The sequence below is a fragment of the Dasypus novemcinctus genome, chromosome 2 (genome assembly GCF_030445035.2).
Source record: "Dasypus novemcinctus isolate mDasNov1 chromosome 2, mDasNov1.1.hap2, whole genome shotgun sequence".
Lineage (NCBI taxonomy): Eukaryota > Metazoa > Chordata > Mammalia > Cingulata > Dasypodidae > Dasypus > Dasypus novemcinctus.
Window position 1 is genome coordinate 15,024,202 of NC_080674.1, and position 17,122 is coordinate 15,041,323.

Genomic DNA, 17,122 nt, shown 5'->3' on the forward strand with positions numbered 1-17,122 from the left:
CAGAGAAATTAAGTGATTTCTTAAGCCACAGAGCTAATGCTTTGTTAAAGCATTTCTTAAGTCAGAAAATTAGACTGTTACTCTGTCCGGTATGACTTACTGCAGATTTGCATGCCTTTTAATATGAAATATTAGAGCAGATTAGAAGCTTCCTTGTTGTTTGTCATAATGGTATCCTCCTTCCAATAATTTATGAAAGAAGCTACCATAGTCATGAGAATTTAGAAGAAAGTAAAAGCAAACAAACAAAAAAACCACCAAGAGATTATCATATTATGTGCTCTTTTTAAGGTAGTGCAGAGCATATAGTGGCAGTGCCTTCAGTGTTTGGTAAATCAGTGAATGGTACTTTTCATGTCAAAATAAAATATTGAAACAAAGTGTGGCTGAATCCAGAGACCCGAGGGTGGGATGTTGGCATCAACTTCACCCCCTGGGTTCTGACTTCCTAAATTTGTAAAATGAAGATGCAGTTGAGCCAACCTCTCTCCAAAACTCCTTGCACTAAAATTCTTAGAGTGTATGAAATGTAATAATTTATATGCAAGAAATGGATAAATCATGTAAAAAAATTAAATGTTTTATTTACTTTAATATTTTTTAATAAAACGAGCTCTCAGGAACCTGAGTAACTTGATTGAAAAGTGTTTTGCCAACAATTGTACCTTTAAATCAGTCTGCTTTATTAAAAAATGTATCCATTGACCTGCTGATAACAAGAAGTATATTTTGTGTTTGTAGTGTTTCTCGGTGAACAAGCTGCAGAGTAGTATTGTTTTAAACTTTAATTTATTAAAACTGGAAGTTGGGTTCTATCCGCATAGTGAGAAGGGAAAAAAAACATCTGATGATACTCTGTTCCTAACTAAAGAATTGTTTAATGTAAAGGAACTCATTTGAAAGGTTAGGTGGGATTTGCCATCATTAGTTGTTATGAAATTGCAAATTAAAACCACAAGATCACCCACTAAAATGGCTACAATTAAAAAGACTGACCACACCAAGTGTTGGTGAGGATGTAAGGAATTGGAACTCCCCTACGCTGCTGGTGGGAGTATCAGGCGGCTCTTTCACTTTGGAGAACAGTTTGGCAGTTTCTTCAGTGTTAAATATAGACCCACTGTCTTATCTAACCACACCCAGGAGAAACAGAAGCACACGTTTGTAGCAGCTTGCTTGTGAGGGCCCCAAACTGGAAACAGCCCCAGTATCCATCACCAGGTGAATGGATGCACCCCCTTGGCACATACATACAGCGGAGTACTCCTCAGCAGTGAGAAGGAGTGAGCTGTCAATTTTGGATGACTCTCAGGACAGTTTTGCTGGGTAAACGAAGCTAGAAAAAGAGAGCACATACTGTATGATTTCAGCTATATACATGTTTAGAAAATCAAACCAACCTACAGTGTCTGAAAGCAGATCAGTGATTGCCTGGAGGGGCAGAGGGAAGGGAGTACCAAGGGTGCAAGGAAACTTCTGGGGGTGATGGGTGCATGCACTCGCACGACACCCGAGATCTTTTCTTGGAAGTATCCATCCAGGTGTCAAAACTTAACAAAGTGTACACTTTAAATTTGTTCGGTTTATGGTAGATCAGTTATAACCCTCAAGAAAGCTCTTTTTTTTTTTTAAAAGATTAGTTTGGAAACAAAAGATTAGACAAGGACAATATATTTTTGCAAGTACGGTTTCAATGCATTGGCCCTAAGGCTGGCAATATTGGGACCACGTGTGGATAGGACATCTCTTGGCTTGCTCAGAGCTACCGTTAATAGACTGTACCAAAGCACAGAGGCCTTTTTACATCCCTTTGAAATCAGAAAACATTTGCTCCACACACAAACCACTTCAAAACCCCCAGAGCCCTTTCAGTTTAATTATCATTATTATTTTTTGGTTCACCAAATGGTACCCCAGAGATCTGAAGGAGTTAATGTACTTCCAGGAAGTGGGCAAATTACCCTGCTCTCCCAGCTCGGCCCTTCCTGGCCCAAAGCAGCCCTCCTGCTGTTTCTGTTGCTTGCCCTCTGGGTCCACAGAGACTTTTAAAGGTGGTGGCAGGGGAGTGTCTTAGTGTGTCCCCCGGCACTGAAACAGAGGCTGGTGGCACGGCCAGGAGGGTGGAGCCCCACGGTCAACCCTTACCCAGCTCTGGTGACTGGTTTATCCCTCCCTTCTCTCCCGAGGGATGTGAGCACTGACGTGTAATGCCAGTGCTAGAAATAAAGCGATCCCTCTGCCATGTAAGAGTGAGAAGGTGCTCGCCAGGTCTCTTCTCTGCTGAGCAGCTACTTCTGAGTCCCAGGGCGTCTTTCCTCTTTTCCGTTGCACTGTGGACCGAGTCTGGGAAGAGCCGGGAAGAACAACTTCCTTCCCGTTCCTTTGGCTCCTTTGTGACAGTCCCCTCAGCACTGCCTGTTTATTTGTCACCACGCGGCAGGCTCCTACCGCTGTGTGTGTGTTCCGCTGGCAGTGGGACTGCCTGGGATGCTCTCCCCCCCCCTCCCTCCCTCCCTTCCTTCCTCCCTTCCTCCCTTCCTCCCTTCCTTCCCTGCGAGCAGCCTGCCACCACTTCCCTCCCAGGGCGTCTCCGCCCCGGGATCCCCCTGCCACCGGCCAGGCCTGGCTGGACAGCAGGGCACGCACCTCCCCGGCCGCTCTGTCCCCGTCCCCCCGCAGCTGTGGACGTGGCTGGAGGAGCTGCAGAAGGAGCTGCTGGACGACGTGTACGCCGAGTCGGTGGAGGCCGTGCAGGACCTCATCAAGCGCTTCGGCCAGCAGCAGCAGACCACCCTGCAAGTGACTGTCAACGTCATCAAGGAGGGGGAGGACCTCATACAGCAGCTCCGGTGGGTTCCCCCCCCCCCGGGTTTTGAGCAATTAGCTAGCCCTCTCCATCCAGCTAGGTGGCCGGAGAGCAGGTGACTTCTGTGAGTGCAGGGATGAGCTGCTTCTCCTTCTCGCCATCCTCTGCGCTTTCCCTTTTCTCTCCCTTCTCCCCCTCTTACAGTTATTTCTCACTCCACAGTTTTTATCATTACAACAGCCTACCGTCCAGCTTCTACCAATTTCTTTCCCTCCTCTCTCACACCTGGTAGTGCCTGCCATGTCTCTCTAGACCGGGTTGATTTGCACCACCCAGGGCCGTGCCGTGGGGCCTCGCCGCCTGCCTCTGGTGGAGCATGGTCCTCTCAGGATGCACGTGCCAGCGCAGGCAGGACTGGACTTGGCGGCTCCCGGCCCTCAAGCCCTGCTGTCAGGAAGGCCACGGGTGTGCTGGGTGGGGTTTCTCCTCCCTTTGAAGAAAATTCCTTCTGTTGGGACCGCGAGGGCCATTTCCATAAAGTTAGCCCCCCAGCCCCCATCACCCAGGACCACTGATACTCGTAGGTGGCATTTGCCTTGTGAAGAGAGTCGGCCCACGGCCCTTCAGGAAGGCCTACCTGACCGCATTAGGGCTTACCCTCTGCACAGCCGGCTCCACGCGGCACCCTTTATTCTATCCAAGGGGAAATGGCCAAACCCAGACTTCACTGAAGTAATTGTATCTGGCGGTCAGACGTCCCAGCGTCACTGTGCGCAAGCCCCGGAGGGCCTCTTCAGCGCGTCCCCCGGCTTGGAGGGTTGCTCAGAGGAAGGCGCCTGAGACGGCGTTCGTGGGGGGGCCAAGACAGCAGCCGGCTTCCTGCCGCGCGCTCCCCCCTCCAGGCCGAGCTGCCGGATCTGGCCGCCGGCCCCTAACAATGGGAGGCTCGGCGCTCATTCCTGTGTCCGGCCCGTGCGCAGGGACTCCGCCATCTCCAGCAACAAGACGCCGCACAACAGCTCCATCAGCCACATCGAGACGGTGCTGCAGCAGCTGGACGAGGCGCAGGCTCAGATGGAGGAGCTCTTCCAGGAGCGCAAGATCAAGCTCGAGCTCTTCCTGCAGCTGCGCATATTTGAGCGGGACGCCATCGATGTGAGTCGGCCTGGCCGCTGCCTGCTCCCGGGGCAGGGGGCGGGGGGCGGGGGGCTGGGGGGGACCCGAGCCGGGGCTCCCTGTGTGCCCCCCCGTACCAGCAGGCGCCTGACCAGTCCCTTCCGTGTCTGCCCCGCCCCTATCCACCCTGTGGATGCGAAAGAGGGGAGCCGAAAGAGGGGAGCCGCGGGCGCCTGAATCTTTATGCAGGCCAAACCCCCCACCGGTCGGGGACCCCCTCGGCCTGGACTCTGCATTTGAGGCAGGCGGGAAAAGCCGACGGAGAACTCCGGCAGCCGGAACCGGGGAAAGCAGGGTTTTGAGGATGGGGCAAAAGGCAGAGTTGGTTTATTTTTTTATTAAGCAGCTTTATTGAGACTTTTCACACACCATACGGTCCATCGAAGCACACAGTCAGTGGCTTTTAGTACCATCACAGTCTTGTGCCTTCATCACCACAAGAAATCCTAGACCTTGCATTACTCCAAAAGGAAAAGCTCCTCCCCCTCAGCAGTCACCTCTCACTCCTGCTGTCTTTCCCCCACCCTACGTACACCTGATTTCATCTTTATAAATAGATTCATATTTGCATTTTGTATAAATGGTATCATACAATATGTAGTACTTTGTGTCTGGTTTCTTTTACTTAGCTTAATGTGGGGTGTTTTTTTTTTTTTTTGGTCCAATGTTAACATTTTGTTGTATTAGCATATATCAGTTCAGTTTCAAAGAAAAAACAGTTTTATTTATGCAATATTACCCATATTCATATTTCACATAAGGTTTTACTATGCTATACAGTTCCATGTTACATTTTTTAGCTTTATTTTTAGTAATATACATGTCCTTAGACTTTCCCTTTAAACCCCTTTCACGCCCTTATAATAATACTGCTGCTTACAAACATTATGTTGTGCTTTCACCTTTTCTATTCATTTCCAAAGATTAACACACATCCTTTTTACCAATTCTGCACAAGTTAACCCTTAGCTTTCCATTCTCTAACCTCATTCTATTTTCTGATGATCCATATTCAAGTTAATAAGTCTGTGAGATTACACAATATATTTAGTTCACAATTTCTTCAACTCTCCTTCCTGTGGTTATTGTTGTGCTAAAATAATTTAAAGAAGCCCCTAGCCAGCCTGTCATTTCACCCCTAATAACGTCCATAACTATCTCTAAGCGTGAGGGCCTTTCCTCCCCTAGCCACAGCGTGCCCGAGTAAGTCATCCTTCACGTCCTCAAGTGCCCAGGCCTGGGTCAGACTTCCCAAGGGTCTCAGGAAGTGCACAGGGTCCACTTCTGCACTTGATGGCTCGTACGCTCATTGAGAATCCTCTCGCCGCCTAGCCTCCTCTTTTTCTTTTGTGTCAATTGTCCATGTAACCAGGACCCCCATTCAGTGGTGGAGCCCGAGCCTTCCCTTGTCCCGTTCCCCACCAGCCTTTCTCTTGGTGATCATTGCCTGAAAGAGACGATGTATTAGAATGTGAAAAAAGGTGACTGTAATTTTATTTATCTTTCTAGAGTTAATAGCTGTATTCGTCTAGAAAGATGAGCTTTCCTTCGTCATTAAATGCTTACATGATTAACTTTATCCCTCTATTACCAGTTTTTGGTAAAGAAGTTGGTTCCGTAGTGTCTTCTAATTGGGCCTGGTTCTTACTCTCTGGCTTTCTAGCTCTTTTTCCTTTCTAATACCATTAAGCATGAATGGATTTTGAGTAAAGCTGCATTCCTTTTTCTTTTCAGTGATCTCGTTGCCACCTCCTTAGCCCCTGAGACCGCTTCAGCTGCCTTCCATGTCCTTTTGACCCGTTCACGTTAGTCTCTCCCTCATCTCCCGGCCCCATGAGATACCCCAGCAGGTAGAGAGATAGTAATTGTGTAAGCCTCGATCTTAAAACAAATCCTTCTCCCTGTCAGATCATCTCAGACCTCGAGTCCTGGAATGATGAGCTTTCTCAGCAGATGAATGACTTTGACACGGAGGACCTCACGGTCGCGGAGCAGCGCCTCCAGCACCACGCAGACAAAGCCTTGACCATGAACAATCTGACTTTTGACGTCATCCACCAAGGGCAGGATCTTCTGCAGTATGTCAACGAAGTGCAGGCCTCTGGTAAGAAGGCACATTCCATCCTACCTCATTCGTTATTTCTTCATGTCATTGCAGGAATTTGCTCTATTTATTTCAACGCGATGGCTGCAAAGTTAAATTAACCCCTATAAATATAGGTAGCATAGATGTCTGCTCTTTAAAAGCAAACATTTTGCATTATTTAACTTTCTATGATGACATTTAACATTATTGTTGATGCCCTGACCCTTAATTCTCTCATACATTATTTCAAGTAGCCTGAACTTTAATTTTTACAAAGGAATGTATTGCAGTATCTCCATGAACCAAAGGTATGTCCTAAGAAAGTATTCTCATTTTCTTTATTCTACTTTTTCTTTGTTTATCAGCAGATGCTTCTATAATGAGAAGCAGAAATGAGAGTTAACTCTATAGTATTAGAAACTTACTTAACAACAAACTCCATACTGCATTACTCATTATACCTAAGTCAGATTAAATGCTTTCTAAATAGTAAACTATTTACAGAGGATAACAAAAACAAACCAAAGTTCATTCATTTATTACCGTTTCACTAGTAATCAATGTAGAAGTCGATTGATAGGAAATGAGTTTGCTTTGATAATTTCACCAGCTGTTGATTAGCTGCATCTTACATTTAGTTTTGAAGCCCATCCCATTCATTCTCTCCGCAGACATGCTCAGAGGCAGGCAGAAATCTATCCTCATCGCTGCTGGAGTATGCCCTCATTGAACTTGACCTTCAAAATAAAGACCTGGCTCCCAGCTGGGCAGATAATTTACAAAAAGGATTGCACGTCATCTTCCAGTTAAGAACAGAAGTTGCAGTACTAGTTGAATTCTGAGGTCTCTCTTCCCTGTCTACAGGGGTGGAACTGCTCTGTGACAGAGATGTTGATATGGCAACTCGGGTCCAGGACCTGTTGGAGTTTCTTCATGAAAAGCAACAGGAGCTGGATTTAGCAGCAGAGCAGCATCGGAAGCATCTAGAACAGTGTGTGCAGCTTCGCCACCTGCAGGCTGAAGTGAAGCAGGTAAACAGACAGCTGACCGTAAAGCAAGAATGAGTGGGCCAAATTACAGACCCTTGACGTGTCCTCGACTCGGGAGCCCAGGCAAGGCAGTGCCCATCGGCACAGCTGTCCTGCTGTGTACACACTTAGCGCTCTTGCACACGCGCATACGTTACCCTAACGCGGTTGTGTCTGCTGTGTGAACTTGAGCAAGAGGACTGGGCGCCCGCCTTACTGTGATTTGTCTACCAAATACCACGACTGCAACCGGGTGCGCTCAGGGTAACGCCTGTGGTGTCGGGGTACTATAGTGCCCCATCCCAGAACAGCCGGGGAGATAAAATGGAACGTTTGGAAGGGTTGCTGTGGCTCCACGTGGCACTGAGGCTCCAGGTATACGTGTCTTTAGCATGTAAATGAAAGTACTCTTGTGAGCAGGGAAATGACTGAGGAAACCAGCTTGCTTGACGCAGGGAAGGTAGGCGCTGTGGCACCCTGGCACATGGACAGAAAAGCAGGTGTGTGTTTGGTTGGAGGCTGTTTCAGGTGCCTGGTCCATGGGCACAGTGTGGTACCCAGATGGGGGCACTGACCTTAAACGGGTTCGGGTTCACTGTTAGATTTTTTTAAAAAGAGGTCTTCTGTTTTTGGCCTCTCATCTGCCATCGGTGGGTATTTTTAGTAAAAGAAAATAAAATATCTGCTTTTTAAAGACCCGTTAATATAGTGATCTTTCTTGACCCAAAAAAAAAACCCCTCATTTACGAGATAAAAGAAGAAACTAATATATCCTTTGGGTATTGCATTTACCTATGAGTAACAGAGACCAAAAGACCAAAAAAGTCCTTTTCTGGTGTAACAGATCAGGGAGATGACTGGTGTTCATTCAGTGGCTCTGTGGTGTGTTAGATGGATATCTTTATGATATGCAATCTTTTTCTCATGGTTACCAAATGGCTGCTGTAGTCCCAACCGTCACCTCCACATTCCAGGCATCAGGAAGGGGGTAAGGATGACAAGAAAGAGGCAGCACCTACACCAGGAAAGAAAGTTTTTCGTAAAACCCCCCCAGGCTCCCACTCTGATCTCATTGGGCAGAATTGTGTTATTTGTGTGACCAAACTCTGATAGGAGCTGAGGATGTTATTTCAAAGCTCTGCCAAAAGTTGGGGTTTTCTGTGAAAGCAAGAAGAGGAGAATGTGTATTGGGTATGCAACTGGCAGTCTCTGCCACCAATAACGACCCCGAATAACCTTCTGCAATTTCTTTGGCTTCCAATGTCAGAATCAACTTTCTTTGTGTGTGATGTTGAGAGTCACATGGTTTGACTCTGAGAATTGTAATATGGCTTAATTCATACTCTGGTTGTTAGGTCGTTTAACGTTGGAAAACAAGGTCATGGAATAAATTAGTTCCCTTATCAAGCGGTTGCCTCGTCTTGCATGTCCATCAGCACAAAAGGGAATGAAAACTACTTTTCCTGACTCTTAGTCGGTTTTCTAGTATGTGGTCTTCAAATGGTTTTGACCATCTGCTGTACCTTCAACCTTCCCGGCTCCCATTTCTACAGAAAACACAGCATTAATTAAAACCGCGCAGCACTATGACCAGATACCGCTGAAGGCCAGTAAAGCAGCCAGAGCCTCCCGCCTGTCCCCTGGGGGACCCGCATCAAGTCCCTGTGGTGGCAGAGGCCTGCTGCTTGGAGTTTCCCCTGTCCCGTTTCAGGTGCTGGGCTGGATCCGCAACGGGGAATCCATGCTCAATGCTGGGCTCATCACAGCCAGCTCCTTGCAGGAGGCCGAGCAGCTACAGAGAGAGCACGAGCAGTTCCAGCACGCCATCGAGGTAAGGGTGCCGCGTCCCTCCAGCCTCGGTGCAGGCTGCAGTTCCGGATGTGGTGAGACAGGGTCCAGAACAGCCGTGTTTACAGGCCTGCACTTTATTACAGGAAAAGGTGCAGAGCAGGAACTGCACTGAAGCAAGGGCACATTCCAGCCGGCGTGGCTCACGCCAGGGCCGGGGGGGTCAGGGGCCCGAGGGGTTGTGTCCGTTGTCTGCCGGCGGTGAGGGCCCCCGCAGGACCCCCTCTGTGCAGTCGGGAGCACCCGGGAACTAGGGAGTGGCGGCTGGTTTCTGCATTTGGCTGGTGGGATAGGCATATACCTGCTGTAAAAAGGAAAGCGACGCCCTGCATGGGTCTCCCCTCCACCCCGTGAGTGCCACGCAGGGGCTGGAGGCCCAGCTCAGGCCATTTCCAGGCCCACTTAAATGACCTCTCACAGCACAAGCATTAATTCCTTTGAGGGTGTTTTGTTTTGTTAATGATGATGGGCGGTCAAGGTCAAGTCAAGGAAAAAAGCATTTGATTACAGAAACTGCCCTGTTTCCTGTTCCATTTACAGTAGCCAGAAAAGAAAGCTACAGAAATGCCCATTACTTTACCCTCTAGATAAATTTATTTTCAGCTCCTTGGGGCCGGTGGACTTCTTCCTGAAGCTCCAACTCCGGCTGTCTTCTGAAAATTGTACACAGTCAAGCGATTTCCAGTAATTAAATTGCCAGTATAAATCACTATTTATGGTAAAGGGCATTGCTTTTCAATGGGGTTATATTGTATATAGTGTTTTTGTGGAATCATTAAGTTTTTACGGCTATATACAAGATTTTGCTATGGTTTTGAAAAAATAGATATGTCCATAATAGATCCCTGTATCCCCCTCACTACCATACCCCAGTGTTCTAGTTCTTTGCCAAAGGAAAATTTGTCATCTTTTTCCCCTCACTAGATCATCTAGTAAGCAGAAATTCTTAAGGGTTATGTTATTTTTACACCAAAAGACTTCTTATAGGGCACAAATCTCCAGAGAAAATAGTTGGTTCAATCCTTAGCTTATAATTATTTTTCTTTTCTTTTCTTTTTAAGATCAATAGTTCCTAAAAACTTTTCATTCAAGTCCAATTTTTAAGTTAAAAATTAAATAAAAAGCATGCATTTGGGTGACCCTTTTCTCCCTTTGTTCATTTGACGCCAGCCGCTATTCTAAGAAGGCTCAGTAGGCATAATGAACTTGGAATATTTCAACAGCTTTGGTTAGAATTTTGGTTGTTAAGGGTCTTTCTTGCCCTTTCTCAAGCTGAGAAACCCACAACCAAGACCCATTCTGGAAAGCCTTCATGGATTTCATCCTTCATTAGATAATTTCAATATAAGCTCAGTTGTTGCTAGGCGTAAACACTTTTTTCTGGACTGTCTGCAGTGTTTTTAGAAGGGCCCAAGAGTATTAGCTGCAGCGGCTGGTGGAAAATCAACAATAGAGGAACTGCGGCCACGGGGTCTTTTCCCAGTGACTGCGCAAGAGCCCTGATAAAGAGATCTTGACTCTCCTGACTCTTTTCTTAGAAGACACACCAGAGCGCCCTGCAGGTGCAGCAGAAGGCAGAGGCGATGCTGCAGGCCAACCACTACGACATGGATCTGATCAGGGACTGTGCCGAGAAAGTGGCCTCCCACTGGCAGCAGCTCATGCTCAAGATGGAGGACCGCCTCAAGCTCGTGAACGCGTCCGTCGCCTTCTACAAGACTTCCGAGCAGGTAGAGCTTCCTTTCCTCGGCTCACAGCTGACATTTGACTTGGGGCTTAAGTTTACCGCAAAAGTCACTAACGAGTGAACAGGTCAGTTCCAGGTCAAGCAGGAAAAGGAACATTCTGAAGTTAAAATTATGTTTGCTTACCTTAGATATCAAAGGATGGTAAGTTGGAAAGTAGCTGAAACTATACCTCTTTTCCTCTCAGTTAAATACATGACCTGAAACACATCAGAGCAAGAGAGGAAAGAAGGGCATTCAGCTTTTATCTTACTATCCTGAAAGGCCTGCCTACTTGCCCTCAAGGGAGGTCGAGCCCGTGGCTCCCTCTCGTGTTCTTGGTCCATTCATCCCAAAGCCTAGCTGGAAGTGCTGCCAGAGATGCTCCTCTATGGCACTGGATGCCTAGCAGTCTCTCTTCTGCTCTCAGGTCTGCAGTGTTCTCGAGAGCCTGGAGCAGGAGTACAAAAGAGAAGAAGACTGGTGTGGAGGTGCCGACAAACTGGGCCCCAATTCCGAGACGGACCACGTCACCCCTATGATCAGCAAGCACCTTGAGCAAAAGGAAGCATTCCTGAAGGTACGAGCTGGCTAGCCCCAAGCCGTGCACACACATCACAAAGGGTTCATTTGTAGGTGGTAGAGGGGTCTCGACTGCCAGTCAGAGGCAGCTGTAGGCTGCAGAGTCTCCTGCGTGGCTGCCCGGTTATGTGGCTGCGTGGCAGGCTCACGTTCCCAGGCCTTCCCTCTTTATAGGAAATTCCCACTTCCCACCTCACTGTGCTCACGTTGTGTGGAAAAGTGATTGTGTAGCATCAGTGATAAGTGAGTTGATGAACGAGAATTCTAACACGTGTGGTTTCCACCATTTCTTAGTTTTCCTAGAGAGAGAGAAAGAACTAGAAATCTGTGTGGTTAAGGAATGGTTGGAAGTTATTACAACTCATAATGCCAACAAATTCTGAAGACTGATTTGGTGAAACAAAATACCTATAGACTAAAATAATCTTCCTTTAGAAATTCACCTTTCAGGAATAAAGCCTCTGTCTCAGAACACATGTAAGGACGGCACAGAGTAAAGTAGACACACCTCGTGAGGTTACAGGATCAGCTACAGATACCTGTTAAGGAAACGGGTCTTCCAAGAGAGATTGCATCACCACGAATGTTAACTCTAAGGAATTCTAAGGGAACAGTTTAGCTCTAAGGGAACAGTTTTCCACAATCATTTAGCTGTATTTCTATTTTCTCAGTCATGTATAAGTCACAGATAAGCTTTGAAACAATTTAATTTTTATAAGGGTCAAAATGTTTAGAAACTCTCAACATTGAATACTCCCATCTTGTATTCTTAACTCTTGGAAAAAATATCTGAAATTCTACATTACCACTCAGACCCATGAAATAGGTGGTGTTTTCTTTCCCGGCTGCTTTATGAAGTTTAGTTTTTCTCTCTGCTTTGGCATTCTGACCCCTCTGACTCCATTTCCTGTTACATTTCATGATATTTGTTTCATTTCTGAAGGTGATCCTGACAGCAGAGCATTATTGTTGAGTCTGGGAAAATAAGTTGTAATTCTTTTGAAAAAGAAATCTGTTGACTTCTTTTGAGCTGCCACTTCAGTGATCTTTTTTTTTTTAAAACCAGGGTGGGAAAAGACTTAGAGCTTACCCAAAGTCGCTAATCATAACTATTTCAAACAGGATCTTCAAGCCCCCTGCCCCAGCTTTTGTCTGGTATTTAAGTTTACTAATGCCAGCCCTGTTAGGGTGTTTTGACTTGGAATCATCCAAGTTCTAATTATAATGTAATTAATTGGTTCTTGTCTGGAATCCATGTAGTATAAAACGATATTCTAAACTTCTTGGTTAATAGTATTAAGAAAGACATTTAGGTAAAAACCACACAACAAAAATAAGCGGAAGCCTGTTCAGATTCCTTTTGTAGTGTGTGTGTACCAGCCATTTTTTTATGTTTTATTATGGATATTTAAAAAACAGATGGGAGCAGATGTGGCTCCAGCAACTGTGTGCCTGCCTCCCACATGAAGGTCCTGGGTTCAGTTCCCAGTGTCTCCAAAAGAAGACAAGCAGACAGACCATGGAGCAGGGGGTAGGGGGATAAAATGTATAATACACACACAGAAATAGAGGAATGAATAAAGAACCCCCAAGTGCTCCTCACCCAGCTTTAACAGTCATCAACATATGGGCATATGTGCTGCCTGCATTATTTTAAATTCTAGATATTTTATCATTTTATTATAAACATTGGATTTTTCCCTTTCCAAAACATAGAAACATAAGTGCAGTATCATCATATCTTTTAAAAATTAACAGTAGTCCTTGAATGCTATCTTAGGTGCTGAAGTGTTTGGATTCCTCTGGTTGTCCCGTAACTGTTGCTCCACGCCTGGTTCTAATGAGGAGCCAAGCACTGTTCATTTGGTTGTGACGCATGTCCAGAAGACTGGCCCTCGCGCCTGAGCGCACGCTGCATCACGCCAGGCTTATTGTCTGGACCCCAGCAAATGTGGGGTCCTCTCTCAGGCTTTTTATTTCTTCTACAATTTTATTTTCTCCTAAGACACAAAGTATGTCTCCCAAGTCTTATTTTTTATTTATTTTTTTTCAGTCTGGGCTATTCCTTCCCTTCCTTTCATTACCATTTATTAATTGGGGAAAGAGGTTATTCGTCCTGTGGAATTTCCCCCATTCTGGATTTTGGTAACTAAATCTCATAGTGTCATTTAATGCCATCTCATTGTTCTGTGATTCTGTTAGAGTGAGAACCTTGGTCAGATTTGGATTTGACTTGTGTGAGTGTGCTTTGAAATTCCTGTTGCCTCACATCAGGAGAGACACAAATCAAGTTCTCTTTTTTCTGTGCGACCTTAAAATTATAAGTGGTTCAAATGTGGTGAGTCTGAATTCATCCATTGTGAACTTCCCCATCAGGTCTTCACCAAATAGAGTTAGTAATCAGTGGTGATATTGTTTCATTTAGAGTTGCAAAATGCTAATATTCTAATTCTGTTGTTTATTCTGCCTTGATTTGCTAGAACTATTCTATGAATAAGGAAGAAGTTTTCCTCATCAGCTATTTAGCTATTCTGAAATATAATTTGTACAGGAAAATCAGGGTATATGCCTGATTCTCTCCCTTCCTATTTTCAGAAGAATGAGTTAACTTAACAAACTCTAAATATGGCTAATTATTTTTATAGTACATCATCAGGATTTTAATATATTTGATACATTTCAATCAATAGAAGTCATTTGTCTTATAATATTCAACTTATCCCATCAGCGAGAGCCTCATCGAGTCAAGCTGGCACCTGTGTCCTTTTGACATAAGCCCATTCGTCTTCAGTAGCTCCCTAACCATTTGGTATGGCAACTTATTTGAGACTCATCTTGTATGTTTCCTGCCCCAGACCCGGAATTAATCTCTTCTTCAAGGAGTTCTGTCTCCTCCTGGCAGGAATTGATCTTTGGAGTCCACAGTCGGTGCACCAGGAATGTTTGTTACTATTGGATTGGTCATTCCTTCTAGATCTTTTCAGTAGATGGAAAGAAGCCAGGATGCTTTTTCTTTTTTCTTTTTTTCCTAAGAGAAAAATACATCATGAGTCTCCACTGATGTTTCAGATATATTTGGGGATGGGATGGTTCTTAACTGCTTTAATCTTCTCTTTGTACCCCTTTTCTTATATGTAAACATCTTGGTTTTAAGACATTACTGATAATTGTGTATTCACTTTATCTTACAACGCAAACATAGAAGAGCATTTGTCTGTTACTCCAGTAATGCTGCCTAACAAACCACCCCAAAACTCAGTGGCTTAAACCAGAGGTCTCACTCACATTGTGCCCCAAGGACTAAAACTGGCCCCACTCGTCCATTTAGTGTTACCTAAGGCTGCTTTCCTCCACCCGCAGGGCTGAGTAGTGCTACAGGGACACAGAGACAGACCATCAGATGTACAAAATGAAAAGATAATCCTTTCCACCCTTCACAGAAAGGTGGGCACAGCTTAGCTGGTCCCTGTTGCTCAGAGTCTCTCCCAGGGCCTGCAGGCTTCTCGAGGCGCCACCGGGGAAGGCCCTCCATTGCCCTGGGGCTAGAGGCCACCCTGCCCCCACAGCCCCAAGTCCTCTGCTACCTGGGCGCCTCCACAGGGCAGCGTCAGAGCAAGCACTGCGAGACAGTGCGAGTGTTCAGTTCTTCTAAATTGAGGTTGGGTCTATCCTTAGGCATTCCCCAAACCACGTTAGCACCACGTGGTGTTGGCGTGCACGTGGACTCTGCATCTGTGTTGAAGTGACCCTAACAGCGCGTTGCTCCCCACTGTCTCCTAGGCTTGCACGCTTGCTAGAAGGAACGCAGATGTCTTCCTGAAATACCTGCACAGGAATAGTGTGAACATGCCAGGCATGGTGGCACATATCAAAGCTCCTGAGCAGCAAGTGAAGAGTAAGTACTGCCAGGACTCAGCAGGTCTCACCGACCGCCTTGAACACGGTGGCAGGGTCTTAACCGGATGTGTTCTAAAGTGCCACTCTTGGGCTTAATTTAAAGTTACATACATTTTGTATTTCATGTTAATGAAGTCCTCAATAATTGTCTTAGTTAAATAAAATATATTTAAACATTGGTTGATAAAATATTGAATAGGTTGATAATTTCTTGAATAAAATAGAAGCATATATAAAGAAAATGCATCCTTGAACTGATTTGTTGCCATCGGCTCTTGTTGGTAATATAAGTGAAAATCTCAATAAGGAAAAGAAAGAAAACCAAAAGTATCCATAGGCAGATTATTTTTTTAAAAGTTCAAATCAAGAAATTAGGTACCAGTATCATTGCTGTAAATGTAAGGTTTGTGAATTTTCTGCACTAAGACGTTGTTAATTCATAAAAGCAAACTGTAAAACTCTTATTATATAGTTTGCCTTCACTTGAGTATAAAAAGATTGTTAGCTATATCTTATGTATCTGTAAATGCTTAGCAAAAGTTCTGGAAAAATGTACACTATAAACTATAAATGACAAGATTACTGGAGATGGGAAATGAAGGGAATGCACAATTTTTACTCTATAAATTGATTGAATATTTTACAATGAGAACTTTTTCAAGCAATGTATCATTTTAAGACCTAATTTTAACTATACTTTTTAATATGTTAAATTGAAATGGCATGGAAATGGCTCTCATCAGAAGGTGAGAGTCATTTCAAACAACCTTGAGCACTTAGACCCTACCCATGAGCTTTCACCGTCCTAGGAAGCCAGGAGGTGGGAAGGGAGGTGCAGCCCTGGACACCTCCACCAGGTCACACCCCTGAGCCCTTAGAGCTGTATGGAAAAATGGCAATGAACAGCGAAGAAATGATTCATTTTTTCCTTAAAAAAAAAAAAATATGTGCAAAAACTTTTTATGGTTTGTTTTACTCTCTCTCCATCTGATGTGTCTGTCAGTTGTTATAGAATAATTTTCCATCATACCAGTACAGTCCTCTTAAGTTCTACAGATGAGATTTATATGTATTCATTGGTCGACTTTCCTTTTGAGAAAATGAGTGGCTAACAAGAGCAATCATTTTCCAGCATGTACACAGTTTTACTGCTGGCAAGTTATTTTCACGGTTATTGGCATTGGTTTTACTTTACTTGGCTCGTTTCACATAGAAGTCATTTCCCCGCTGCCCTCTCTCAGCCTTGCTTTGTTGGTCACATTCTGTTTTCTCTGCTCAGGTGTCGTGGGCCTTCCTGGGTGTCTTCCCAGGTTGTCGTGATCTGGTGCACGTATGTGGGGGAGTATGCTTCGTATATTCACCCTCTAGATAGCTAGTCCACTTGCTTTCGTTTTTCGTAGCAGTAGATGCCATGGAGAATTAAAGATGGAATGTTCCGTGCTATTTCTCTAGCAGCCTGCCACGAGGCAGTGCAATAAACCTGCGGGAGTACGATGGTGGCAGAGCAGACAGAGTCACCTGGGGAGCTGAAGCCAGAGGCATCTAGACCTCGTGAGCTGAGCTTGGGGAAGCCCCACATGGTCTCCAGCCCCCGTTTCCAGGGGGCAGTTATCACTGCTCGGCTGCTCACTTGCTAAAATGTAGTACTGCTGGAGCAGAGACGAAGAACACGAGAGACGGGGAAACGTCCATTGGTTTATGTTAATTTCTATGGCGGATATTTTCATTTAAGTGTATCTCAGTTGTTTTCTTGACATGCTTCAAATTTCAGAGTCTTTATTTGTTTTACTAAATTGATTCCCTTTTTAAAGGAGTTTAGATAATGTAGCATGAAACCTGAGCTGATATATAAATGCTACTCTTTAGTTCTTGATTTTCACAAAGTACCCAGGCTACTTGGGACTTAGTAATCACTTGTAGAAAACTTAATATTTAATATTTTGCTATTTCAGTCTTGGAATTTTGTTCCCCAAAG

General features: G+C 45.0%; 1 protein-coding gene across 3 annotated transcripts in view; it reads left to right on the forward strand.

Moving 5' to 3' along the window:
* The window catches only part of TRIO (trio Rho guanine nucleotide exchange factor), a 380,125-nt gene that overhangs the window by 226,655 nt on the left and 136,348 nt on the right, over positions 1-17,122 (forward strand). For all 3 annotated transcript variants that reach the window (XR_011645465.1, XM_058306993.1, XM_058307004.1), the window contains exons 12-19: positions 2,680-2,849; positions 3,787-3,961; positions 5,891-6,086; positions 6,933-7,099; positions 8,808-8,927; positions 10,483-10,674; positions 11,099-11,248; positions 15,031-15,145. Coding sequence is in view for 2 of the 3 variants with exons in the window: in XM_058306993.1 (XP_058162976.1) it covers positions 2,680-2,849; positions 3,787-3,961; positions 5,891-6,086; positions 6,933-7,099; positions 8,808-8,927; positions 10,483-10,674; positions 11,099-11,248; positions 15,031-15,145 (1,285 nt within the window). In the remaining variant the exon portion in view is untranslated. The remainder of the gene's footprint in view (positions 1-2,679; positions 2,850-3,786; positions 3,962-5,890; positions 6,087-6,932; positions 7,100-8,807; positions 8,928-10,482; positions 10,675-11,098; positions 11,249-15,030; positions 15,146-17,122) is intronic.